Source organism: Triticum dicoccoides, chromosome 4A (genome assembly GCF_002162155.2).
Source record: "Triticum dicoccoides isolate Atlit2015 ecotype Zavitan chromosome 4A, WEW_v2.0, whole genome shotgun sequence".
Lineage (NCBI taxonomy): Eukaryota > Viridiplantae > Streptophyta > Magnoliopsida > Poales > Poaceae > Triticum > Triticum dicoccoides.
Genome location: NC_041386.1, coordinates 570660410 through 570688088, shown reverse-complemented (window position 1 = coordinate 570688088; position 27679 = coordinate 570660410). Strand labels below are relative to the sequence as shown.

At 47.0% G+C, this 27679-nt stretch overlaps 2 protein-coding genes and 1 pseudogene across 2 annotated transcripts; 1 reads left to right on the top strand and 2 right to left on the bottom strand.

The window, feature by feature from the left end:
• Positions 1-4370, top strand: part of LOC119289164 — a 97624-nt pseudogene extending 93254 nt beyond the window's left edge.
• Positions 4371-6929: 2559 nt separating this feature from the next.
• Positions 6930-8581, bottom strand: LOC119286829 (anthocyanidin 3-O-glucoside 6''-O-acyltransferase-like). Its single transcript, XM_037566296.1, has one exon. It carries the CDS (start codon positions 8514-8516, stop codon positions 7206-7208), a length of 1311 nt encoding a protein of 436 aa, XP_037422193.1. The 5' UTR covers positions 8517-8581; the 3' UTR covers positions 6930-7205.
• Positions 8582-12216: 3635 nt separating this feature from the next.
• Positions 12217-13867, bottom strand: LOC119286828 (phenolic glucoside malonyltransferase 1-like). The gene has a single exon (XM_037566295.1). The coding sequence runs from the start codon at positions 13813-13815 to the stop codon at positions 12436-12438; it is 1380 nt and encodes a 459-aa protein (XP_037422192.1). The 5' UTR covers positions 13816-13867; the 3' UTR covers positions 12217-12435.
• Positions 13868-27679: the final 13812 nt, after the last annotated feature.

Sequence of the window (27679 nt, the reverse complement as noted above, 5' to 3'; positions counted from 1 at the left end):
CATCATCTACTGTTCATCCAGCCCTCCACGCCACGGGGGCCTGTTCATCCACCCCTCCACGGGCACCCCTCCACCGTGTACTATTCATCCAGCCCTCCACCACACCACGGGGTCCTGTTCATCCAGAGGCAACGCCACCGCTCACTGTTCATACACCCCCCTCCCCCCCCGCAACGCTCACTGTTCATCCCATCGATCGGTTTCGGTTAGCAGCAGTAGCGAAGGAATCGCTCGATCGGGTTCAGTTAACAGCCATCGATCGATCGCTCGGGTTCAGTAACGCGTAGCCTGTAGTGGAATCGCTCGGGTTCAGTTAAAGCCCAACGCCTCGCTCGGGTTCAGTTAGAGCCAACGCCTCGCACACATGCGCGCACGTGTACGAGAGAAACGCGCATCGCTCGGCCCCGACCTCCCATCGTAACCGGGAACTCCCCGAAATTTTCCTCCCCCTCGCTTCTACCACGGTTTTTTACGTCACGGACGGCCCAAAGAATGTCATGCAGCTGCGTCTCCGGCCCGCCCAGGATGAAAAGCCCATTTTCTGTCATGATTTTTTGTCATAGAAGTAGGAGCCCACCACATCTATGATGATACCGGGTTTTGTCACAATTATCGTCATAGAAGTGTCATATGTATGACAGAAAAAATTTCGTTTGGCCCAAAATGTCACGGATGTGTCTTTTTTTGTAGTGTCAACCATCCTCCATCACCAATTTCATGATGCTCATCGCCGTGCGTGAGTAATTCCATCGTAGGCTTGCTGGACGGTGTTGGGTTGGATGGGATCTATCATGTAATCGAGTTATTTAGGGTTTGATCCCTAGTGTCCACTATGTTCTGAGATTGATATTGCTATGACTTTGCTATACTTAATGCTTGTCACTAGGGCCCGAGTGCCATGATTTTAGATCTGAACCTATTATGTTTTCATCAATATATGAGTGTTCTTGATCCTATCTTGCAAGTCTATAGTCATCTATTATGTGTTATGATCCGTTAACCCCGAAGTGACAATAATCGGGATACTTACTGGTGATGACCGTAGTTTGAGGAGTTCATGCATTCACTATGTGTTAATGATTTGTTCCGGTTTTCTATTAAAAGGAGATGTTAATATCCCTTAGTTTCCGTAAGGACCCCGCTGCCACAGGGGTAGGACAAAAGATGTCATGCAAGTTCTTTTCCATAAGCACGTACGACTATGTTCAGAATACATGCCTACATTATATCAATGAACTGGAGCTAGTTCTGTGTCACCCTAGGTTATGACTGTTAAATGATGAACCGCATCCGGCATAATTCTCCATCACCGATCCATTGCCTACGAGCTTTCCATATATTGTTCTTCGCTTATTTACTTTTCCGTTGCTATTGCTATCATCACTACAAAATACCAAAAACATTACTTTTACTATTGTTACCTTTTGCTACCGTTACCACTACTATCATATTACTTTGCTATTAAACACTTTGCTGCAGATATTAAGTTTCCAGGTGTGGTTGAATTGACAACTCGGCGGCTAATACTTGAGAATATTCTTTGGCTCCCCTTGTGTCGAATCAATAAATTTGGGTTGAATACTTTACCCTCGAAAACTGTTGCGATCCCCTATACTTGTGGGTTATCAGCATGCTCATCTAAAGAATTGCCCTCAACTAAGCTAGTTGGGGTTTCAGCACGAGCACATAGGGATCGAAGATAATCCAAGTAAAAAGCTTTAGGAGTGTGATAGATTTTGAATGGTTCTTCAACCATTGGTGTAGTAGCTACAACTAACTTTTTTGGTATTTTGCGTTTCCTACCCATAACTAAAGATAGAGAACAACTTATGACAGAAAATAAAAATTACTTAGTGATAAAGCAAGCAAGCACACACGAGAATATTCACCCCACGCTATAACTCCCTTGCAACGGCGCCAGAAAAAGATCTTGATAACCCACAAGTATAGGGGATCAATTGTAGCCTCTTTCGATAAGTAAGAGTGTCGAACCCAATGAGGAGCTAAAGGTAGAACAAATATTCCCTCAAGTTTTATTGACCACCGATACAACTCTACACACGCTTAACGTTCGTTTTACCTAGAATAAGTATGAACCTAGAAGTACTTTGTAGGTGTTGTTGGATAGGTTTGCAAGATAATAAAGAGCACGTAAATAAAAAGTAGGGGATGTTTAGATGAAGACACAACTAAGTTAGTTTTAGTAGAGAGCTTGTTGTCGCACAAAAAAGTTATTTGTCCCTAGGCAATCGATAACTAGACTGGTAATCAGTATTGCAATTTTATTTGAGGGAGAGGCATAAGCTAACACACTTTCTCTTCTTGGATCATATGCACTTATGATTGGAACTCTAGCAAGTATCCGCAACTACTAAAGATCATTGAGGTAAAACCCAACCATAACATTAAAGTATCAAGTCATCTTTATTCGCATACGCAAACAACCTACTTACTCGGGTCTGTAATTCTGTCACTCACGCCACCCACCATAGGCAAATCATGAACATATTGCAAACCCTACAGCAGGGATCCCTCACACTTGCGCGACACGGAGAGCACCATAGAACAGCACCAATAATAAAACATGCAACTCAAACCAATCACGATCATCAATTAACCCATAGGACAAAACGGATCTACTCAAACATCATAGGATAGCCATACATCATTGGAAGATAATATATAGCATTGAGCACCATGTTTAAGTAGATATTACAGTGGGTAAAAGAGGGGTTACACCGCTGTATAGAGGGGGGAGAGTTGGTGATGACGGCGGTGAAGTTGTTGGTGTAAATCATTGTCGCGATGATGGCCCCGTCGGCGTTCCAGCGCCACCGGGAGAGAGGGAGAGAGAGCCCCCCTTCTTCTTCTTCCTTGACCTTCTCCTTAGATGGGATAAGGGTTCTGGTGCTTGGTCTCCATGGCATGGGAGGGACGAGAGCCCCTCCGAGATTGGATCTGTCTCTCTGTCTCTCTTTGTTACTGCGCTCCCAGATCTGGCCTTTCACCGTTTCTTATATTCTCGGAGATCCATAACTCCGATTGGATTGAAATTTAAACACGATTTTTATCCGGATATTAGCTTTCTTGCGGCGAAAGAAGGGCACCAACCGCCTTACGGGGTGTCCACGAGGGTCAGGGGCGCGCCCCTGCCTCGTGGCCCCCTCGGGCATCGTCTCACATTGATTCCACTTCCAAAAATTCACATATATTTCAAAAAAATCTCCGTCAGTTTTTATCCCGTTTGGACTTCGTTTGATATAGATTTTCTGCGAAACAAAAAACATGCAATAAACAGGAACTGGCACTGGGCACAGGATCAATATGTTAGTTTCAAAAATAGTATAAAAAGTTGCCAAAAATATATGAAAGTTCTATAATACTGACATGGAACAATTAAAAATTATAGATACGACGGGGACGTATCACTCCCGAAGGGCGGCGCGGTGCTCGCTCTGCAGGCCACCGTGATGCGCCGTGGCCTCGCCATCGGCATGGCCGTGCACCACACCGCCTGCGACGGGGGCACCTCCACGGGCTTCCTGCACACCTGGGCGGCGGCCAGCACCGGCGCCGTCAGGCCACCACGCCCTGTCATCAACAGAACTCTTGTAAAGGACCCAACGGGTCTCTACGACGTCTTCGTCAAAGCCAAGCCGACCGCCGGCGAGATGGATCGCGTCAAGACGTGGGAGCACCGACTCCTCGCCACGTTCACGCTCTCCAAAGACGACATACAACGCGTCAAGGACGTGATAGCAAGTGAGGCGCGGCGCCGCCCCGATGTTCCTCGCTGGTGGCCACCTTCGGCTTCATGTGGTCATGCCACCAGCGAGCCAAAGATGCAGGAAGCACCGGCGGCGACCCGACATACTTGCTCTTCCCCGTCGACCACCGCTCACGTATGAAGCCCCCCGTCCCGGATGAGTACCTCGGCAACTGCGTCGGCATCGCCACGCATGCCGCACCCATGGACCAGCTCGCAGCAGCCGGCGCCGGCGGCCTCTTCGTCGCGTGCACTGCGATAGCTGCGGCGATCAAGGAAGCGGTGCGCGGCATTGGGTCACCTAAGACGATTGCGTTGTGGATGCACCTGGTCAGGGAGGCTGGCGTCGCCGGCATGTGGACCGTGGCCGGGTCGCCGAGGTTCCGCGTGTACGAGGTGGACTTTGGGTTCGGGCGGCCGGCCAAGATGAAGAACGTGTCCGTGGCGAGAACCGGCGCGATGGCGGTGGCAGAGGGCCGGAGCAGCCGCGGCGGCATCGAGGTGGGCATCTCTCTGCCGGCTGCTGGCATGCAGAGCTTCCAAAAGTGCTTCCAAGATGCCATTGACTGGCTTCACCAGTAAACAAGTGATGCATATCTTTTTTTTGGTAAATCAAGCGATATTATATATATCTTTTTGCATTCATATTATATACAATTTGCAATTATGCATACCCTTAAGGCTGTAAGATAAGTACGAAGTTCATCATGTAATACGTACGGTGTTTTGAGGTTGATACGTACACTTGACTTGAGGTTGAGGTCTTCTGAGGAGCGATATAGCATTGCGCTGGTTGTGTTGGTTTAGATACGTGAAGTGGTGGCCATGCAATGCAACTCACATGACGCATATGCCAGTGATGTATTTTGGTTTAATTTCATTTTGGAGATATATAATGTCTACAAATTTCTCTGCGGCACGTAACAGCTGTCCAAGTCGTGACCGTTCACACAATTAGTGAACGCTCTCCACAACACGGCGATGAAGTTCCAAGATGCACCAAAAAGATCAAGGTCACCAGCCAGTCGTGAAACACGTACGTAGTACAGAATTTCCCTCTCCTATTCGTAGATAAAAATGGCCAATAGACGACGACGCCCCAGTACCATACGGATCACTTTCGGAGGCTACACGCGCATGCATGCATGCCGAAGATAGTCATCACTCCATGTGCACTGTTGGCCACGGAACGGCAACCCAAAATTAAGAGGCTCGATGGAAACCTTTCCGCTTGTGGACTTGTGGTCACTAGCTTGCACCGTTTATTCTTCTTCTTCTATACAAAGCGACACGACAAGCCTTCTTTCGTGCACTGAGTCTTCGCATCCGATCTGAATTCTGTGCATGTACGTAACCTCGCATGTCCTTAGCCATTTGCAGGTTAGCCGCGAGACAGTTCTAGTGCTCTAAGCTTAGCTAGCAGACGTGCATTCTACAACCCTTCCATTGCTAGTCTGGCCAAGTTTGTGCACACGTCCACACAGATGTCACCATCTTATTCGTTATTGTTTGTCTTTATCCAAGTCACACTATTATAGATGCGTTGAAGACGTATTAGCGGTCATGCCGGACGCAGACTTGGCAGAGCAGGAGGCGCTGCTTGAGTCATAACGCTCCACCCATGAGGCGAACAGTACCGGCAACGGGTGTCAGAGGTGGTTGCCGCCGGCAAGGAGAGCGACGCCGACATAGGCGAGAGGGTGTTCGGCGAGACCGATGAGGAGGAGGAGGACAACGCCGAGGCCGCGCCAGGCCGCCACCATGAAGAAGCCGACACGTCTGCGGGCGCTGCCGGCATCGAGGAAGAGTAGTGCATGGTGGGACGCCGCCGCTCTGGTCCCAGGAAGGCCACCACTCCTCCCCTCCCATCGACGCCAAGTTTGGTGGGTTGGGCATCTTCAATCGATTAGTCGCTTGGCGGCGATGTGGAGGCGGACAGCTTCACTTCCCGGGTCTTGGGAGAAGGAGGTCACGGAGGCGGAGCTAGAAAAGGCGAAGCTTCAATTCTCTTGGTTCATGGCCGAACACCGGGAACGGGCACCAGTGGCCATTTATACCTCGTCGGACGAGCTCCGCTTAGTTGATGTAAATGTAATGAAATCCGTCTTGTTTAAATGAAATCCGGACGTGTTTATATGAAATCCGTCATGTTTGATTGAATTTCATATAGTTAGTTTGAGTTATTGTGAAAATGTATGCAGCTATTATTGAATGGCTGCTTCCCACATCCATGTCTGCGGACTGGGCCCCCTATCCATGGACGGAGGCGGAAGGAAATTTTGGGATTGCAGTTGAAAATTCCCAAATGGACTACAAATGATGTCAGATAGTTGTGTGATGTTGAATAGGCCACGTCCTATTGTCAAGACGGCAGGGTGTGGTGCTAAAGGACTGCAAATGATGTCAGTTATAAATTGAATTATTAATGGAACGAATGAGAAGGCTAAATAACATCAACATTGACAGAAGCATTCAGAGTGCAAAGAGAGTCAGATTTCCAATCAAAATGGTAATGCATTTCTTACCGGACGGGGAAGGTACAATGAATCCAACTTGGATAAAGACAAATAATAACGAATAAGATGGTGACACCTGTGTGGACGTGCGCATAAACTTGGCCAGACACGGCATGGAAGGGTTGTAGAATGCACTTCTGCTAGCTAAGCTTAGAGCACTAGAACTGTCTCGCGGCTAACCTGCAAATGGCTAAGGACATGTGAGGTTACGTACATGCACTGATTTCAGATCAGATGCGAAGACTCAGTGCACGAAAGAAGGCGTGTCGTGTCGCTTTGTATAGAAGAAGAAGAAGAAACGGTACAAAGCTAGTGAGCACAAGTCCACAAGCGGAAAGCTGAGCCTGTTAATTTTGGGTTGCCTTTCCGTGGCCAGCAGTGCACATGGGGAGATGACCCATCCTTCGCATGCATGCGCGTGTAGCCACCGAAAGTGATATGTATGGTACTGGTGCGTCGTCGTCTATTGGCCATTTTTGTCCACGAATAGAAGAAGGAAATTCTGTACGTACGTGTTCCACGACTGGCTGGTGACTTCGATCTTTTTGGTGCATCCCGAACTTCGTCGCCGTGTTGTGGAGAGCGTTCACTGATTGTGTGAACGGTCACGACTTTGGCAACTGTTACGTACCGCAGAGAAAATTGTAGACATTATGTATCTCCAAAATGAAATTGAACCAAAATACATCACTGCCCATGCGCATATGCATGGCCACCACTTCACGTATCTGAACACAACCAACGAAATGCTATACTCGAGACCTCAACCTCAAGTCAAGTGTACGTATCAATTCACACTAACACCGTACGTATCACATGATGAACTTCGTACTTATCTTACGGCCTAAGGGTATGCATAATTGCAGATAATATGGAGTAATATCACTTGATTTACCAAAGAAAAATAGATGTGCATCACTTGTTTACTGGTGATGAAGCCAGTCAATGGCATCTTGGAAGCACTTTTGGAACCTCTGCATGCCGGCCGCCGGCAGAGAGATGCCCACCTCGATGCCTCCGCGGCTGCTCCGGCCCTCTGCCGCCGCCATCGCGCCGGTTCTCGCCACGGAGACGATCTCCACCTTGGCCGGCCGCCCGAACCCAAAGTCCACCTCGTACACGCGGAACCTCGGCGACCCGGCCACCGTCCACATACCGGCAACGCCAGCCTCCCTGACCCGATGCATCCACAACGCAACCGTCTCAGGTGACCCGATGCCGCGCACCGCTTCGTCGATCGCCGCAGCTACCGCCGTGCACGCGACGAAGAGGCCACTGGCGCCGGCTGCCGCGAGCTGGTCCATGGGTGCGGCATGCGTGGCGATGCCGACGCAGTTGCCGAGGTACTCCTCCGGGACGGGGGGCTTCATCCGCGAGCGGTGGTCGACGGGGAAGAGCAAGTATGTCGGGTCGCCGCCGGTGCTTCCTGCATCGTCTTTGGCTCGCTGGTGGCATGACCACATGAAGCCGAAGGTGGCCACCAACGAGGAGCATCGCGGCGGCGCCGCGCCTCGCCGCCCGGCGAGAAGTCGGTGCTCCCACGTCTTGACGCGATCCATCTCGCCGACGGTCGGCTTGGCTTTGACGAAGACGTCGTAGAGAGCCGTTGGGTCCTTCACGAGGATTCTGTCGATGACAGGTGGTGGTGGCTCGACGGCACCGGCGCTGGCCGCCGCCGCCCAGGTGTGCAGGAAGCGCGTGGAGGCCGCCCCGTCGCAGGCGGTGTGGTGCACGGCCATGCCGATGGCGAGGCCACGGCGCATCACGGTGGCCTGCAGCGCGAGCACTGCGCCGCCCTTCGGGAGTGGCGGCGCGAGCGGCGCGATCCTGGTGATCTCCCGCGGCTGGTCGACGGCCAGCTCGTCGACGTCGACGTCACCACGGTACTCGGCGACGGTGAAGGTGACGCCGTCGCCCGGCTGGTAGTGGATCTCGTAGCGGTCAGCCGTGCCAGGCGCGAGGCGGAGGCGGCCGGCGAGCGGGTAGTAGGCGTGGAGGGCTTGGGACAGTGAGGCCTTGAGGTTGGAGAGGATGGCGGGGACGTCGGCGTCGGCGGCGAGGCGGTAGAAGAAGACGCGCTCGACCGGTGGGAGGTTGAGCCAGAAGATGTCGAAGAAGGTGAGCGGTAGGGAGCACTCCGGCGGGGCGGCGCCGGTGCTCGTCGAGGGCGCTACGAGAGTGGTCTCGCGGACGGTGAGAATCGGGCGTGGCGAGGCTTGCTGCGGTGGCGCCATTGCCGCTGTTAGGTATGTGTGCTTGGTTGGTGATGCAGAGCAGCTATATATAGCGGCTTCGTCGCGTTGTGTATATGGCGGTCGGAAAAAAATTGTATGAGACCATGGCGGTACGTTGCGTGAGGAGGCCTTGACGCCATCTCCGACGATAACGTGCTAGTTTGATGGCGGTGCTCAGCGGAGCTGGTAAATACAGCAGTATGATTTTTCCACTGCTAGTTTTTGTTTGAGAAAATTGTACGAGGCCCTTGTTGCCTGATGTGAGCAAAACCGAACTAGCTAGCCATTCGAACCTGCTCTTGACTCTTTGTACAAAAAATGGGCACACAACGGTTTCGTACATGGAAGATGCTCCTACTATGTGAAAACAGTCATGCATGGTTCTGCATGCTGCTGTAAATAAAATGACGACGATGGTAAGCTAGTAAAGGAGGGATTTTTTTCAAAAGTACGTCAATGGCGTACCTTATTTTTATAGAAGAGAAGAATGAGTCAAGTACAAAGAACTTATGATGGAAGCGGACTTCCATCGAGGACGCACACCTTACCACACCCTAAAAATTACGCTATTCCTACACTCTCACAAAACATAGCAAAACCTCTACCTCCCAAACCTGCCAACCTCCACTCTTTGATCTCCCCTAGGATGGCAAGGGCAAGGTCCGATGCCGCCTTCTGTTGCTGGGTCCGGTGGAACACTCGAGCGTTGCGTTGCTTCCAGAGAGCCCAGGTTGTGGCAATGATGACCGTGTCGAAGCCACGCTTGGCGCCCTTCGAAAAAAGAGCTCTCCTAACCAACCACCAGTCCAACAGACAATCGCTCGGCTCCGGGATGGTGCCTTGCACCTTCAAAGCTTCGAAAATGTAGTGACAAACCTCTCTAGCGTAGACGCATTGGACAAGGATATGTTCCGCGTTATCCTCCTCTTGAAGGCACGTATAGCAGGCGGAAGGAGAGTCCTGAAGGCCATGCCTAGCCCTTCTATCAGACGTCCAGATCCGATGTTGAACTGCCAACCACACGAAAATTTTGCATTTGAGCAAAGCCCAGCTCTTCCAAATACAAGCGCCAAACGAAGCCCTCTCGCCACCCATGCAGAGCCTGAAGTAGGTGGATTTTGCAGTGTACTTGCCCGACGGGTCCGACGGCCAGGAGGAGTCATCTTCGGATGGATGGCGAATGACCGTGCTAATCGCCAGATTAAGGTGCATGAGTTGCATGTGGGCACCGAAGTTTACATCGCCAACGATGTCAAGCAACCATCTTGCGTTCTCCAATCCCTCCTCCACCGTGCGGCGATTGATCGTTCTAGTATCCACCAAAGCATGGATGTTTGGTGCAATGTCTTTAGCCGCAAAGCCGTGGATCCATATCTCTCCAGAACAAGACTTTGCTACCTCCACTAGGCTATCAAAGACTTCACGAGCCTCCTTGTCCACAATCATGGGTAGGCCTTGCCAAGGTCTATCGGGATCTGTCCGTCTCAACCATTCCCACCTCACTCTCAACGCCAATCCTTGCATCTGGAGGTTGCGCAATCCCAGACCACCAAGCCAGGTGGGCTTACACACCGCGGACCAAGCCACCAAGCATTGACCACCGTTCACTTTATCTTTGCCCGCCCAGAAAAAGGAGCGCATCCATTTCTCAATCTCTTCGAACACCCAATTAGGGGCCTCCAAGACCATGAAGTGGTGGATGGGCTTGGCCGCGATCACGGACTTGACCAACACAAGGCGTCCTGGGCGGTGCAGCAACCCTCTTTGCCAAGCCGGGGCACATTTTTTAGCATGATCAATCATGGGCTGCCACTCGGCCCTCGTGAGCTGTCTAATAGCCAATTGGAGGCCTAGGTACTTGCAAGGAAAATTGCCCAGCTGACAATTCAAGATGGATTCAACCCGCTCCCGATCGGAGTTGTCACCGTGGATCATAATCGCGAGAGACTTCTGGTAATTGACCCTCAAGCCCGAGGCCACCCCAAAGGCATGTAACATAGCTCGGACGAAGCCTAGATCCGACGCCCGAGGTTTGACGAACAAGGCAACATCATCCGCATATATCGAGACCGATTGATGTGCCGTGATGCCCGTGAAACTGGTAACAACACCCAGGCTCTCGGCCTTGATCATAATTCTAGATAGCACGTCCATGGCGATCACAAATAGTAACGGCGAGACCGGGTCCCCCCTGCCTGAGCCCCTTGGCATGGATGAAACTTCTACCAGGCACCCCATTAACAATCACCCTAGTATTAGCGGTCCTGAGCAGGATCAAAATCCAAGTGCACCACTTAAGACCGAACCCTTTTTTCCTCATCACCTCAAACAGAAACGACCAGTTGAGCAAGTCAAAAGCCCTAGAGATATCAAGCTTGAGAAACACACTGGTCTCTTTGCGGGCGTGGATCTTTCTGGCCACCTGCCTATCTCCGGTTGAAAAAGTAAATAGCATAAAACTATTAGTATAATTGAGGCTTCCCTTCCAAAAAAACTACCACAATTTAGATACCTAACAAAACGCCATCACTTTTAGGGCATTTTTTCGCAAATCACTACCGATCCAAGTTAGTTGCCGCTTCGGCACGTTTATGACAGAGCGGGCCTACCCGTTAGCTAGGGCTGACGTGGCACAAATAGTCAGCTCCATTACTTTTGAGTTTTAGCCATTATGACTTTCTAGGAGGGCCCACATGTTAGCAACCGGGTGGGTCCCACCTGACAGTGAAATAACACTTCGAATGAAAAATGGCCAAAACCGGGGTTTGAACCGGTGACCTGTAGTTAAACAGACGAGGGTCGACGTCAGCATTAGCATAAACTGCCTTCTTGGCCGCATCACTATTTTCATCCATGCCAATGCCACAGTCGAAGAAATAACTCCTTTCTTAATAACAAAGCAGAAGTTCCTTCTATCATGGTTTCTCTGTTTATGCAAAGCCTCTATTTTAGATATTTATTTACATAACTGCTACTATCGATCCATGATTGTGATTGCATATGTTTGCATTTATTTACATATATGCTATAAGTTGCTACTATTGATCAAAATATGGATGGCGAATGGAGGCGGCCTGACCGGGGCGAATATTTTTTTACTTTATTTTTGCGAGAAAACTTCCAATCTATTCTTCTTCAATCATGGCAATACAATGAACACCAAAAATAATAAAAATTACATCCAGGTCCGTAGATCACCTAGCGACGACTACAAGCACCGAAGCGACTGAAGGCGTGCCGCCATCATCGCTCCTCCCTCATCGGAGCCGAGCAAAACTTGTTGTAGTGACAGTCGGGAAGTCGTCGTGCATTTGATGCATCAGGTTAAATGGCCGCCCCCTATCCGCTGTCCACGGACATTTCGGATGTGTCCTTGGATGTTTTACGTGTACATTTTGATGGATGACGTTGAAGATGCCCTTATCTTTCACATGCATGCAGGTGTGGTTTTCGAATGAGGAAGAAAAAGGGGTGGCACCGCTAGAGAAAGAAGGAGGGGGTGCGGATATTCGATTGAAACTGAAAAACGATCGGTTTATTATGGAGTATGTGCTCCCAAATAAAGTTCATTGTCCAGAACTTCAGCCACGGCCACTAACCATTCAACTTTTGATCTTTTTCGGTGTATTTCGAACTTCATCGCAGGTGTTGCGGAGAGCATTCACCACTTGTGGGAACGGTCATGATTTGACAATTTGGGTTTGTGCCGAAGAAAATTTGGATTACATACATAAAAATAAAATTTTACCAAGAAAATTAATGTGCCAACATCACTAGCTATGGATATGCATGATGGATTCACTGACCATTCTGATATCTCAGTATCTGAACAAAACCGACTGGACGCTGCATAGCTCCTCGAGATCAAGTCTACCTATTAATTTCACCTGATATTGCAGAGCAAAAAATAATCACTTGTCTACCGGTGAAGCGAGTCAATGGCATCTTGGAAGCACTTTTGGAACCTCTGCATGCCAGCCGCCGGCAGAGAGATGCCGACCTCGATGCCGCCGGCGCTGCTCCGCCCTTCTGCCACCGCCATGGCACCGGTCCTCGCCACGGACACGATCTCCACCTTGGCCGGCCGCCCGAACCCAAAGTCCACCTCGTACACGCGGAACCTCGGCGACCCGGCGACAGTCCACATCCCGGCCATGGCAGCCTCCCTAAACTTGTCCAACCACAACGCGATCGTCTCGGGTGACCTGATGCCGCGCACGGCTTCGTCAATTGCTGCAGCTAGCGCCGTGCACGCGACGAAGAGGCCGCCGGCGCCGGCTTCGGCGAGCTTGTCCATGGGCGCGGCGTGCATGGCGCCGCCGACGCAGTTGCCGAGGTACCCGTCCGGGACGGGAGGCTTCATCCGCGTGCGGTGGTCGACGGGGAAGACCAGGTACGTCGGGCGGTCGCCGCCGTTGCTTCCTGCATCATCGTCTCTGGCTCGTTGGTAGCAGGACCACATGAAGCCGAAGGTGGCCACCAGCGAGGAGCATCGCGGCGGCGCCGCGCCTCGCCGCGCCGCCTCGCTGGCTACCACGTCCTTGACGCGCTGTATGTCTTCTTTGGACAGTGTGAACGTGGCGAGGAGCTTGTCGTCCAACACCTTGACGTGCTCCATCTCGTCGGCCGACGGCATGGCTTTGAGGAAGACGTCGTAGAGACCCGTGGCGTCCTTTATGAGGGTTCTGTCGATGACAGGAGGCGACGGAGCGACGGCGCCGGTGCCGGCCGCCGCCCAGGCGTGCAGGAAGCGCGTGGAGATGGCGCCGTCGCAGGCAGCGTGGTGCACGGCCATGCCAACGGCGAGGCCGCGACGCAGCACGGTGGCCTGCAGCGCGAGCACCGCGCCCCCCTTGGGAAGAGGCGGTGCGAGCGGCGCGATCTTGCAGACCTTCCTCGGCTTGTCAACCACGAGCTCGTCGAAGTCAACATGGTCGCGGTAGTACTGGGCGACGGTGAAGGTGACGCCGTCGCCCGGCTGGTAGTAGATCTCATGGCGGTCAGCCGTCCCGGGCGTGAGGCGGAGGCGGCCGGCGAGCGGGTAGTAGGCGCTGAGAGCTTTGGCCAGCGAGGTCTTGAGGTTGGAGAGGATGGCGGGGACGTCGGCGTCGGCGGCGAGGCGGTAGAAGAAGACGCGCTCGACGGGCGGGGAGGTGAGCCAAAGGACGTCGAAGAAGGTGAGCGGGAGGGAGCACTCCGGCGGGGCGGCGCCGGCGCTGGGCGAGGGAGTAACGAGGGTGGTCTCGAGGACGCTGAGAATCGGGGGTGGCGAGACTTGCACTTGCTGCGCTGGCGCCATTGCTGCTACGTATTTGGTCGTAGGAGTATGCACTTGGACTTCGAGATGAAGCAGAGGCAGAGCGGCTTAATAGAAGGCATGTAAGGCAGAGCGGCTTACATCATCTCTGACGGCAACGTACCAATTCTGAGCGTGGGAAGCGTGCGTGGGAGGTCGCCCATTGCTGCCCGATACGTGTTTCCGTAAAGTAGCTAGCGAACACGTTCTTTTCTTCTGGACAGATCCTGCAGCGAAGCTGCTTCCTAAGTGAAAGATATTTGAAAGGATCCTGCATGCTTCTAGATGCTGGAGTAGTCATTTATCTATTATATTTTTTGGTATATATATATATACAAGTACCTCGGAAGGACACCTTTCGGTATTTGGGGTCAATGTTGCAGGAGGATGGGGGTATTGATGAAGATGTGAACCATCGAATCAAAGCCGGATGGATGAAGTGGCGCCAAGCTTCTGGCATTCTCTGTGACAAGAGAGTGCCACAAAAGCTAAAAGGCAAGTTCTACAGGACGGCGGTTCGACCCGCAATGTTGTATGGCGCGGAGTGTTGGCCGACTAAAAGGCGACATGTTCAACAGTTAGGTGTGGCGGAGATGCGTATGTTGAGATGGATGTGTGGCCACACGAGGAAGGATCGAGTCCGGAATGATGATATACGAGATAGAGTTGGGGTAGCATCAATTGAGGAGAAGCTTGTCCAACATCGTTTGAGATGGTTTGGGCATATTCAGCAGGCCTCCAGAAGCTCCAGTGCATAGCGGACGGCTAAAGCGTGCGGAGAATGTCAAGAGAGGACGGGGTCGACTGATTTTGACATGGGAGGAGTCCGTTAAGAGAGACCTGAAGGATTGGAGTATCGACAAAGAGCTAGCTATGGACAGGGGTGCGTGGAAGCTTGCTATTCATGTGCCAGAGCCATGAGTTGGTTGCGAGATCTTATGGGTTTCACCTCTAGCCTACCCCAACTTGCTTGGGACTAAAGGCTTTGTTGTTGTTGTTGTTGTTGTATATATATACAAGTACTCTGCATATGATCCTTTCACATAGTAGCTGTCGGCGTGCAGGATCCTTTCACATAGTAGCTGTCGGCGTTTCATAGCCATTCTCTAATTATTTCACAAAGATCTCGTATATATATTCTTTTACTTACACGAATCTCAGCTATTAAATGGAATGGTCCATAGGATCGACCTAGAATTTGTTACTGTATATCCCAGTCGGCAGAGAAACATCAAAACAGAATGAAATAAACAAGGCAACAGTAAAACAACACAATTCACAAATATGAAATATTCATTGTAAAAAACACATTTTTTTCCTTGCAGATAACAAATGATAAGCATTACATTTGACAAGGGTAAGTCATTTGGGATGGCAAATTCACCAAATTTCAAAACATTCCATTGTAGTTGTTGTTCTTAGAAACTAGCAAATTGGCCCGCGTAAATGCACGGGCAATGTCTTAAGTGGTTTAAAATTGTGTACCATTTTATTTTAAAATACTTATGTTGAGAGTTTTATCTTTTGTTGAATGATTTTTAGTTGCACCAAAATAGTGTTACCGCTAAATACCATTGGATTTGTAATGAAAATTACGTTCATAATATAAAATTCATAATTACCAGTTAATAAAATGTGTGAAAAGTAATTGTCACAAATAAATATAAGAAAACGTGACGACGTTTAAAACATCATCTACTTCCTATTTGAAGGACTATAATGCTTATATAATAGATAAACGGGCACTCTAGAGTTGGTCTTCAACTTTTATCCTTTAAAGTTAAGAAGAGCGAGAACTTTTATCCTTTAGAGTTAAGGACTAGAAGGGTTGACTGTGCTTCGCTGCCCCATCAGTGTTGTTGGGATTTCGTTTTTTTCGTTTGTTATTTGGTTTGCCGTGTGGGGGAAATGGTGTTTTATTTAATAATGTGGTGTTTTGGTGGGATTCTTGACAGTGCGGTTCTCGGTTATCTGCTAGTCAACTCATATTTATGTGCGAACGTTTCTTGTACAAGTGGCCTCAAGTGTTTTTGTATTATATGGGTGCTATAGTGTCACACGGGGGTCAAGCATACTGTAGATGAACAAGTTGGCAATACAATGATCGATGTATTGATGGGGTGCCGGTGCATGTATATATAAGTACAGGGCAGGCATCAACCTTAACTATACACAACTAGGAGGTGGGCCACAATACAAAATACGTGCAACACAAATATATACTCAACATCCCCCGCAGTCGAAGCGTCACCGGAGACACAATGACTGGACCGAAACTCCTCGAAGACAGGAGTAGGCAATCCCTTAGTCATCACGTCAGCATACTGTTGCAACGTCGAAACGTGGAGAACCCGAACACGGCCAAGGGCAACCTACTCTTGCACGAAGTTGAAGGAAATATGCCCTAGAGGCAATAATAAAGTTGTTATTTATATTTCCTTATATCATGATAAATGTTTGTTATTCATGGTAGAATTGTATTAACCGGAAACTTGATACATGTGTGAATACATAGACAAAACAAAGTGTCCTTGGTATGCCTCTACTTGACTAGCTCGTTAATCAAAGATGGTTAAGTTTCCTGACCATAGACATGTGTTGTCATTTGATGAACGGGATCAGGTCATTAGGAGAATGATGTGATGGACAAGACCCATCTGTTAGCTTAGCATAATGATCGTTAAGTTTTATTGCTATTACTTTCTTCATGACTTATACATATTTCTTTGACTATGAGATTATGCAACTCCCGAATACCGGAGGAACACCTTGTGTGCTATCAAATGTCACAACGTAACTGGGTGATTATAAAGATGCTCTACAGGTGTCTCCGAAGGTGTTTATTGGGTTTCCATAGATCAAGATTAAGATTTGTCACTCCGAGTATCAGAGAGGTAGCTCTGGGCCCTCTCGGTAATGCACATCACGATAAGCCTTGCAAGCAATGTGACTAATGAGTTAGTTGCGGGATGATGCATTACGGAACGAGTAAAGAGACTTGCCAGTAACGAGATTGAACTAGGTATGAAGATACCGACGATCGAATCTCGGGCAAGTAACATATCGATGACAAAGGGAATGACGTATGTTGTCATTGCGGTTTGACCGATAAAGATCTTTGTAGAATATGTAGGAACCAATATGAGCATCCAGGTTCCGCTGTTGGTTATTGATCGGAGATGTGTCTCGGTCATGTCTACATAGTTCTCGAACCCGTAGGTTCCGCACGCTTAACGTTCGATGACGATTTATAATTTGAGTCATGTGTTTTGGTGACCGAAGATTGTTCGGAGTCCCGGATGAGATCAGGGACAAGACGAGGAGTCTCGAAATGGTTGAGAGGTAAAGATTGATATATTGGATGATAGTATTCGGACACAGGAATGGTTCTGAAGTGTTTCGCGCCCCCCATGGGCGGTCCGAATTGGACAAGGGGAGGGGGCGCCCCCCTTTCCTTCTCCCTCTCCCTCTCCCTCTCCTTCCCTTTTCCCCCTCCAAAAGAAAGGAAGGGGGCGACTAGGACTAGGAGTCCTAGTCGGTTCCCCCCACTTGGCGCGCCCCCTTGGGCCGGCCTCCTCCCTCTCCTCCTTTATATACGGGGGCAAGGGGCACCCCAAAGCACATCAGTTGTTCTCTTAGCCGTGTGCGGTGCCCACCTCCATAGTTTACTCCTCCGGTCATATTGTCGTAATGCTTAGGCGAAGCCCTGCGCAGATCACATCACCATCACCGTCACCATGTCATCGTGCTGACAAAACTCTCCCTTGACACTTTGCTGGATCAAGAGTTCGAGTGATGTCATCGAGTTGAACGTGTGCTGAACTCGGAGGTGTCATACATTCAGTGCTTGATCGGTTGGATCACGAAGATGTTCGACTACATCAACCGCATTAAGTTAACGCTTCCGCTTTCGGTCGACAAGGGTACGTGGACAGACTCTCCCCTCTCATTGCTATGCATCTCCTAGATAGATCTTGCGTGATCATAGGAATTTTTTTGAAATTGCATGATACGTTCCCCAACAGTGGTATCCGAGCCAGGTTTATGCGTGGATGATATGCACGAGTAGAACACAAAGAGTTATGGGCGATCATACATACTGCTTAGCACCAACGTCTTATTTTGATTCGGTGGTATTGTTGGATGAAGCGACCTGGACCAACCTTACATTACCACGTTCATGAGACCGGTTCCACCGACAAACATGCAACTTGTTTTGCATAAAGGTGGCTGGCGGGTGTCTGTTTCTCTAACTTTAGTTGAATCGAATTTGACTACGACCGGTCCTTGTTGAAGGTTAAAACAGCACACTTGACTAAAAATTATTGTGGTTTTGATGCGTAGGTAAGAACGGTTCTTACTAGAAGCCCATAGTAGCCACGTAAAACTTGCAACAACAAAGTAGAGCATGTCTAACTTGTTTTTGCAGAGCATGTTGTGATGTGATATGGTCAAGACATGATGTGATATACGTTATTGTATGAGATGATCATGTTTTGTATAAGTTATCGGCAACTGGCAAGAGACTTATGGTTGTTGCTTTATTGTATGAAATGCAATCGCCATGTAATTGATTTACTTTATCACTATGCGTTAGTGATAGTTGTAGAAGCAATAGTTGGCGAGACGACAACGACGCTATGATGTAGATCAAGGTGTCAAGCCGGTGACGTTGAAGATCATGACGGTGCTTTGGAGATGGAGATCAAAGGCACAAGATGATGATGGCCATATCATGTCACATATTTGATTGCATGTGATGTTTATCTTTTATGCATCTTGTTTTTCTTAGTATGACGATAGCATTATAAGATGATCCCTCACTAAATTTCAAGGTATAAGTGTTCTCCCTGAGTATGCATCGTTGCGACGGTTCGTTATGCCGAGACACCACGTGATGATCGGGTGTGATAAGCTCTACGTTCACATACAACGGGTGCAAGACAGTTTTGCACACCCGGAATACTCGGCTTAAACTTGACGAGCCTAGCATGTACAGACATGGCCTCAGAACACTGAGACCGAAAGGTCGAACGTGAATCATATAGTAGATATGATCAACATAGAGATGTTCACCATTGAAAACTACTCCATCTCACGTGATGATCGAACATGGTTTAGTTGATATGGATCACATAATCATTTAGATGACTCAAGGGATGTCTATCTAAGTGGGAGTTCTTAAGTAATATGATTAATTGAACTTAAATTTATCATGAACTTAGTCCTGATAGTTGTTCCATATCTATGTTGTAGATCAATGGCCCGTGCTACCGTTCCCTTGAATTTTAATGCGTTCCTAGAGAAAGCTAAGTTGAAAGATGATGGTAGCAACTACACGGACTGGATCCGTAACTTGAGGATTATTCTCATTGTTGCATAGAAGAATTACGTCCTTGATGCACCGCTAGGTGCAAGACCTGCTGCAAGAGCAACTCCGAACGTTATGAACGTCTGGCAAGATAAATCTGATGACTACTCGATAGTTCAGTGTGCCATGCTTTATGGCTTAGAATCGGGACTTCAAAGACGTTTTGAACGTCATGGAGCATATGAGATGTTCCAAGAGTTGAAGTTCATATTTCAAGCAAATGCTTGAGTTGAGAGATATGAAGTTTCCAACAAGTTCTATAGCTGCAAGATGGAGGAGAACAGTTCTGTCAGTGAACACATAATTAGAATGTCTGGGTACCATAACCACTTGACTCATCAGGGAGTTAATCTTCCGGATGATAGTGTCATTGACAGAGTTCTTAAATCACTGCCACCGAGCTATAAAGGCTTCATGATGAACTATAATATGCAGGGGATGAACAAGACGATTCCCGAGCTCTTTGCAATGCTCAAGGCTGCGGAGGTAGAAATCAAGAAGCAGCATCAAGTGTTGATGGTTAACAAGAGCACTAGTTTCAAGAAAAAGGGCAAAGGAAAGAAGGGGAACTTCAAGAAGAATAGCAAGCAAGTTGCTGCTCCCGAAAAGAAGCCCAAGTCTAGACCTAAGCCTGAAACGGAGTGCTTCTACTGCAAAGGGATTCGTCACTGGAAGCGGAACTGCCCCAAGTATTTGGCGGATAAGAAGGATGGCGAAGTGAAATGTGTATTTGATATACATGTTATTGATGTGTACCTTACTAATGCTCGTAGTAGTGCCTGGGTACTTGATACTGGTTCTGTTGCTCATATTTGCAACTCGAAACAGGGGCTAAGGATTAAACGAAAATTGGCGAAGGACGAGGTGACGATGCACGTCGGAAATGGTTCCATGGTCGATGTGATCGCCGCCGGCACGGTACCTCTACATCTACCTTCAAGATTAGTTTTAGACCTGAATAATTGTTATTTGGTGCCAGTGTTGAGCATGAACATTATATCTGGATCTTGTTTAATGCGAGACGGTTATTCATTTAAATCAGAGAATAATGGTTGTTCTATTTATATGAGTAATATCTTTTATGGTCATGCACCCTTGATGAGTGGTCTATTTTTTCTCGATCGTGGTGATACACATATTCATAATATTGATGCCAAAAGATGTAAAGTTAATAATGATAGTGCAACTTATTTGTGGCACTGCCGTTTAGGTCATATTGGTGTAAAGCGCATGAAGAAGCTCCATGCAAATGGGCTTTTGGAATCACTTGATGCTTGCGAACCATGCCTCATGGGCAAGATGACTAAGACCCCATTCTCCGGAACAATGGAGCGAGTCACTGACTTATTGGAAATAATACATACTGATGTATGCGGTTCGATGAGTGTTGAGGCTCGCGGCGGGTATCGTTATTTTCTAACCTTCATAGATGATTTGAGCAGATATGGGTATATCTACTTAATGAAACACAAGTCTGAAATATTTGAAAAGTTCAAAGAATTTCAGAGTGAAGTGGAAAATCATCGTAACAAGAAAATAAAGTTTCTACGATCTGATAGCGGAGGTGAATATTTGAGTTACGAGTTTGGTCTTCACTTAAAATAATGTGGAATAGCTTCATAACTCACGCCACCTGAACACCACAGCATAATGGTGTGTCCGAACATCGTAACTGTACTTTATTAGATATATGGTGCGATCTATGATGTCTCTTACCGATTTATCACTATCGTTTTGGGGTTATGCATTAGAGACAGCTGCATTCATGGTAAATAGGGCACCATCTAAATCCATTGAGACGACACCATATGAACTGTGGTTTGGCAAGAAACCTAAGCTGTTGTTTCTTAAAGCTTCAGCCTGATAAGCTCGAACCTAAATTGGAGAAGTGTGTCTTCATAGGATAACCCAAAAGAAACTATTGGGTACACCTTCTATCACAGATCCGAAGGCAAGATATTTGTTGCTAAGAATGGATCCTTTCTAGAGAAGGAGTTTCTCTTGAAAGAAGTGAGTGGGAGGAAAGTAGAACTTGATGAGGTAGTTGTACCTTCTCTCGAATTGGAAATTAGTTCATCACAGAAAATTGTTCCAGTGATGCCTACACCAATTAGTGAGGAAGCTAATGATAATGATCATGAAACTTCAGATCAAGTTACTACCGAACCTCGTAGGTCAACCAGAGTGCGTTCCGCACCAGAGTGGTATGGTAATCCTGTTCTAGAAGTCATGTTACTATACCATGACGAACCTACGAACTATGAGGAAGCGATGATGAGCCCAGATTCCGTGAAATGGCTTGAGGCCATGAAATCTGAGATGGGATCCATGTATGAGAACAAAGTATGGACTTTGGTTGACTTGCCTGATGATCGACAAGCCATAGAGAATAAATGGATCTTCAAGAAGAAGACTAAGTAATGTTACTGTCTACAAAGCTCGACTTATTGTGAAAGCTTTTCAACAAGTTCAAGGAGTTGACTACGATGAGACATTCTCACCCGTAGCGATGCTTAAGTCTGTCCGAATCCGAATCATGTTAGCAATTGTTGCATTTTATGATTATGAAATTTGGCAAATGGATGTCAAAACTGCATTCCTTAATGGATTTCTTAAATAAGAGTTGTATATGATGCAACCAGAAGGTTTTGTCGATCCTAAAGGTGCTAACAAAGTGTGCAAGCTCCAGCGATCCATTTATGGACTGGTGCAAGCCTCTCGGAGTTGGAATATACATTTTGATAGTGTGATCAAAGCATATGGTTTTATATAGACTTTTGGAGAAGCCTGTATAACAGAAAATGGCACTGGGCTCTAGGTTAATAGGTTAGTCCCAAAAATCATATAAAATAGCATATAAATGCATATAAAACATCCTAGATTGATAATATAATAGCATGGAACAATCAAAAATCATAGATACGTTGGAGACGTATCAAGCATCCCCAAGCTTAATTCCTGCTCGTCCTCGAGTATGTAAATGATAAAAACATAATTTTTGATGTGGAATGCTACCTAACGTATTTATCCATGTAATTCTCTTTATTGTGGCAAGAATATTCAGATCCGAAAGATTCAAGACAAAAGTTTAATATTGACATAAATAATACTTCAAGCATACTAACTAAGCAATTATGTCTTCTCAAAATAACATGGCCAAAGAAAGCTTATCCCTACAAAATCATATAGTTTGGCTATGCTTCATTTTTGTCACACAAAAATGCTCTCATCATGCACAACCCCGATGACAAGCCAAGCAATTGTTTCATACTTTAGTAATCTCAAACTTTTTTCAACTTTCGCGCAATACTTGGGCGTGAGCCATGGACATAGCACTATGGGTGGAATAGAATATAATGATGGGGGTTGTGTGGACAAGACAAAAAAGGATAAAGTCTCACATTGACGCGGCTAATCAACGGGCTATGGAGATGCCCATCAATTGATGTCAATGCAAGGAGTAGGGATTGCCATGCAACGGATGCACTAGAGCTATAAATGTATGAAAGATCAACAAAATAAAATAAGTGGGTGTGCATCCAACTTGCTTGCTCACGAAGACCTAGGGCATTTGAGGAAGCCCATTGTTGGAATATACAAGCCAAGTTCTATAATGAAAAATTCCCACTAGTATATGAAAGTGACAAAACAAGAGACTCTCTATCATAAAGATCGTGGTGCTACTTTGAAGCACAAGTGTGGAAAAAGAGGATAGTAGCATTTTCCCTTTTTATTTCTTTTTTGGGCCTTTTTTGGCCTTTCTCCCTTTTTTGGGACAATGCTCTATTAATGATGATCATCACACTTCTATTCATTTACAACTCAAATATTACAACTCGATACTAGAACAAAATATGACTCTATATGCATGCCTCCGGCGGGGTACCGGGATGGGCAATGAATCAAGAGTGACATGTATGATAAATTATGCATGGTGGCCTTGCCACAAATACGATGTCAACTACATGATCATGCAAGGCAATATGACAATGATGATGTGTGTCATGATAAACGGAACGGTGGAAAGTTGCATGGCAATATATCTCGTAATGGCTATGGAAATGCCATAATAGGTAGTTATGATGGCTGTTTTGAGGAAGATATAAGGAGGTTTATGTGTGATAGAGCGTATCATATCACGGGTGTCATGGAATTGTCACGTCAGATGTCCTTAGTGTCAGGACTTAGTCGCGAGGCCAACGCATCTATGTGCTAGCTTGAGAGGGGTTGAGCGGAATCGAGAGACGCAACACAAGACAGGGATTTAGACAACTTCGGGCCCTGGGAAACATCACCCGGTAAAAACCCTACATGCTGTTTGAGGCTAGATCTCATTATCATCACGAGGGATTCGCCATAAACCGGCTCTCCTCTAATTGTGTCTAGCCCTAGATTATTGTTTGCTTGTAGCCTCTAGCTTGTCCCCTCTTTGGGGAGCCCTGCCCCTCCTTATATATGTTGAAGGGGCGGGTTACATGTGGAGTCCTATTAGGATTAGGACTAGTCTCCCTTCTAATACAAACCGGATACAAGTCCGGGTCTTCCTTGTAAAGTAAATATTCCTCACGCCTTTTCTCTTAAACCGGCCCACCATAGCATGATCCGGCCTTCCATAAACCGCCCGTTGGGCCACCGGGTCTTGTCGCTCCTCTGACCCGCCTACCGGATTACCAATGAACCGTAAACCGCCATGTCCAAGTGGGTCGTCAGTGAATCGCCAAACTCTAGCCGGGTCATACATCCGGCGGTTTATACCGCGGGGTATATCCCCGACATTAGCCCCCAGTTTAATTTGGATTCATCCATGTTAAACTGATCTGCAACAAGAACAAATTTGTCGGGTTGTGCTCCGGTTTAAATATTCTTGTAAACCGGCACTTGATCATCCTTAAATCCTTGTCATTTCTTCCTTCCAAGTTAATAACCATCTTCATAATCAATTTGCTTGCAGAAGATATTTGTAAATAAAGTATCCATTTGAATCGGCCTTCAATGCTTTGACTTGACAAAAATATTAGTCTCTGAAATATTCAACTGATATCCAGCCGGCTTGAAGATGTAAAACTTGCCGGTTTATGATTACCACCATTGTCTGGTTATAAAAACTGATAATTCAGGGTCATGATTGTTGCCAACACCGGTTCATGATTGTTGCTAATGCCGGTTCATGATTATTGATGACGCCGGGTTACAGTCACAGGGTCATAATGATTGGTGATGCCGGGTTAATCCAGTTTGCTCAAAACAGAGAATTTGAAAATAGTTCTTCAATAATAATATAATACCTGTAGCCCCCAAGTCTTGAGCAGAACAAAGTGATGGCTTAAGACTTGCTTCAATATAAATACTGCCACTTAAGAAGAAATCCATGTTGTTCATCCCAGTGACTAGTAAAAACTGAATACTCCATACTATGTAGCCCCCAAGTGCCGGGTTATCATGCTTACAGCAACCTGGGACTTGCAATTGTCTTATACTCATAAAAACTTCAACCAGTGTAGCCCCCAAGAGCCGGGTCATTATGCAATAATGAGCAAGGACTTTAATATATACTTCAATGAAAATAACATCATATGATGTAACCCTCATCATGGGACTTGAATCCACGTCCACAAGGTTAAGAGCTTTGTGCTTTACCAACTGAGCAGTGGACTCTTCAATATAATGAATAAAAAGCTTTGTACCTTCAACTGTTGACAGGAGCAATTGGTAGCCCCCAAGGGCCGACTCATTATAATGTGATGAGTCGGGTCTTCAATAATATGAGCAGAAAATTACTTTGCATTAGCCCCCAAGTGTCATGGTGCATGCTTGCAGCGACATGAGACTTGCATGTAATCTCAATTTGAATAATGTAGCCCCCAAGTGTCGGGTCGTGAGCCTACAGCGACTCGAGACTATTCCTTCCATTGTAGAATAAATCATATCCTTTGATAAAATAATAACTGTTGCGCTAAAGCGACTTTGAAAACTCAATAATACCGGTTACTAATAACCATAAAAATCCAGCCATGTTGGCTATTCAAGATAATATAATCCGGTATGAAAAATTCATCCAATATCATAATGAAAATTCAGCCAAATTTGGCTATTTGAATGATATAACCCAATCATTTATAAGCGCATGATTCCAATGGCGCAATCCAAATATATACTGGCGACATATAGTCCAAAGCCAGGCCGGTTTAATAAACTCCGGATAATTTCCCATCATATACTGGCGACTTATCGTCTTAAAGCCAGGCCGGTTTAATAAACACCAGATAATTTATCATCATGCTTTATTCAACCTGTCTCTGCATACAACAAGTTTAAAGTGTCCTGGCGGTTTACCGCCGGACGGGTCATAATGCCCAACATATAACCTGGGTTTATACCCAAGGTTGCACTTAAGAATAATCAAATATGAAATATATCATACCGGTGATGTTGAATCACATTGCTGGCTTTACCAACTTTTTGTAGTAAGAGTGATAACCCCAATCTTGAGTAATGATAACTCCTTTCATACTGTGTCGGTTGATGATAAACCGTACCGGGTTGTGATAAACACCGGTTTAACCATATATAATACTGGCGACTCGTAATCAAACCAGACCGGGTTGATAGTCTCCGAATTATAACTTGATCCTGTATTGACAACTTGTAATTGAAAGTCAAGCCGGGTTGATAAACACCGGTTTACTCCATAATAGGATGGTAACAGAAAATCAAACCGGGCAGATGGCCTCCGGATTAAGATTTGACCGTGTTCCGTCAATTTGTAATTGATAGTTGAACCGGATTAAAACGTTGTCGGTTTAAAAAATGCAACAAAAATCAAATAACAGTTATGAAAAAATATGGAAGCAAAGGCAATGATAAGACCATTTGCAAAAAGAGGCTTTACTGAGCCGATCAGATGGTGTTACCATGGTCGGACACGACCAAGCTCCCAATAAGGTGTAGCTATGGTTCAAGTCAGCCAGGTCCCCAAATGATTCGTGGCATATATGCCAGATCAAGAGGCGTGGCAATGGTTCGGGTTCGACCAAGCCCCCAAGTGATTTTTTGGCCTTAGGCTGACCAAGAGGCGTGACTGGTTCAGACTTGACCATGTCCCCAAGTGATCTGGTGGCTGTCGCCTATCAAAAGGTGTCGCGTTGGTTCGGACACGACCAAGGCCCCCAGTGATGTTATGGCACTAGGCCGATCAAGAGGCGTGGCTATGGTTCGGATACGACCAAGCCCCCAAGTGACCAATAATATGATAAGCCAATAAGGCATGATACCCATGTTTGGACCGCACATCATGGCAGCAAGTCTTCTTTGGCACCCTTTAACTTTTTGCAAGAGATAAATCCTTCTTGAACCGGGATTTTGAACCGGATATTGAGAGCTTCAAGGATTTGTGGGAGATATCTTTCCCTTGAACCGGATTGTAAACCGGAATCTTCATTTGCAGCCGGAAATTTTCTGATGGCCTTTCAACTCGAACTTGCGAGAAGTTAATTCCTTTTTGAACCGGACATTTGGAGAGCTTCAAACGGTTTGAGAGAAAGATGACTCTTGAACCGGATTTTGAACCGAAATCCTTTCTGATGGCCCGAAACTTCTTCATTTTAAGCCGGAAATTTTTCTGAAGGCCTTTAAACTGGCAACATTTACTGAGCCATGTCATTATTAGCCCCTGAGTCTCGAGGCGACTTGAGGAGTTGGCTTGAGATTCTCCATAATTGACCGTGATAAAAAACTGGTTTGAATTCTGCATGGGAGAACTTGTATGCCAAGCTAGTGATTATCCACCGCGGAGTTGATGACCACCATGATGAAGCTGAAATCAATCATGGGCGAGTCGGCTGCGGGAGCAGACAGATGAGCCATCCGTGGCGTTGTAAACCGGTTCGGAGGGGCGAGTCAATCGTAGGTACGGTAAACCGCGCGAACGGGCGAGTCAACCTCATCATGTTTGATGTAGCGGGGCGTCGATTTGCACATGTACCCGTCGAGCATCTAGGCATAGACGAGCACTAGTGAAAAATAATGCTGACGCTTGCCCCCTTGCCACACCTTTGTAATGAATAATGGTCCTGCGGAAAAAAATTACCATAGACCAGTGTAATTGTTTTTTGATGTAAACAATATGTTTTAATTAAAACAGACTTAGAAGGATATCACCGGATTCATCTGGATGATAGACGGAGTTGTATATTCCATCCGTAGATCACCTCCAGTGATTTCAACAGCGAGTTAACCGCTCGCCCAATGCCTCGGCGGAGGCGGCGCGAGGCAAGATCATGAATGATGAAGTAGAGGCAGCTCGCAACGGACGCGCTACGACTTGGAACAACGCCGATCGTGGACAATGTTGTGGTGGCTTGTCCAGCGCTCCATACTTGCATTGTTTTGTGGCATCACTACTTTCAACTTCTCGAGCGTAATCCAGTCAGTAGCCCACTGGTCATATCAAAGCACAAACAACTGAGGTTGTACAGTAGCACCAGGAAGAAGGCGTGG

What these genes read in the sequence shown, in the direction of transcription:
- LOC119286829 (XM_037566296.1), bottom strand. Translation starts at nt 8,516, where the DNA reads ATGGCGCCACCGCAGCAAGCCTCGCCACGCCCGATTCTCACCGTCCGC.
- LOC119286828 (XM_037566295.1), bottom strand. Translation starts at nt 13,815, where the DNA reads ATGGCGCCAGCGCAGCAAGTGCAAGTCTCGCCACCCCCGATTCTCAGC.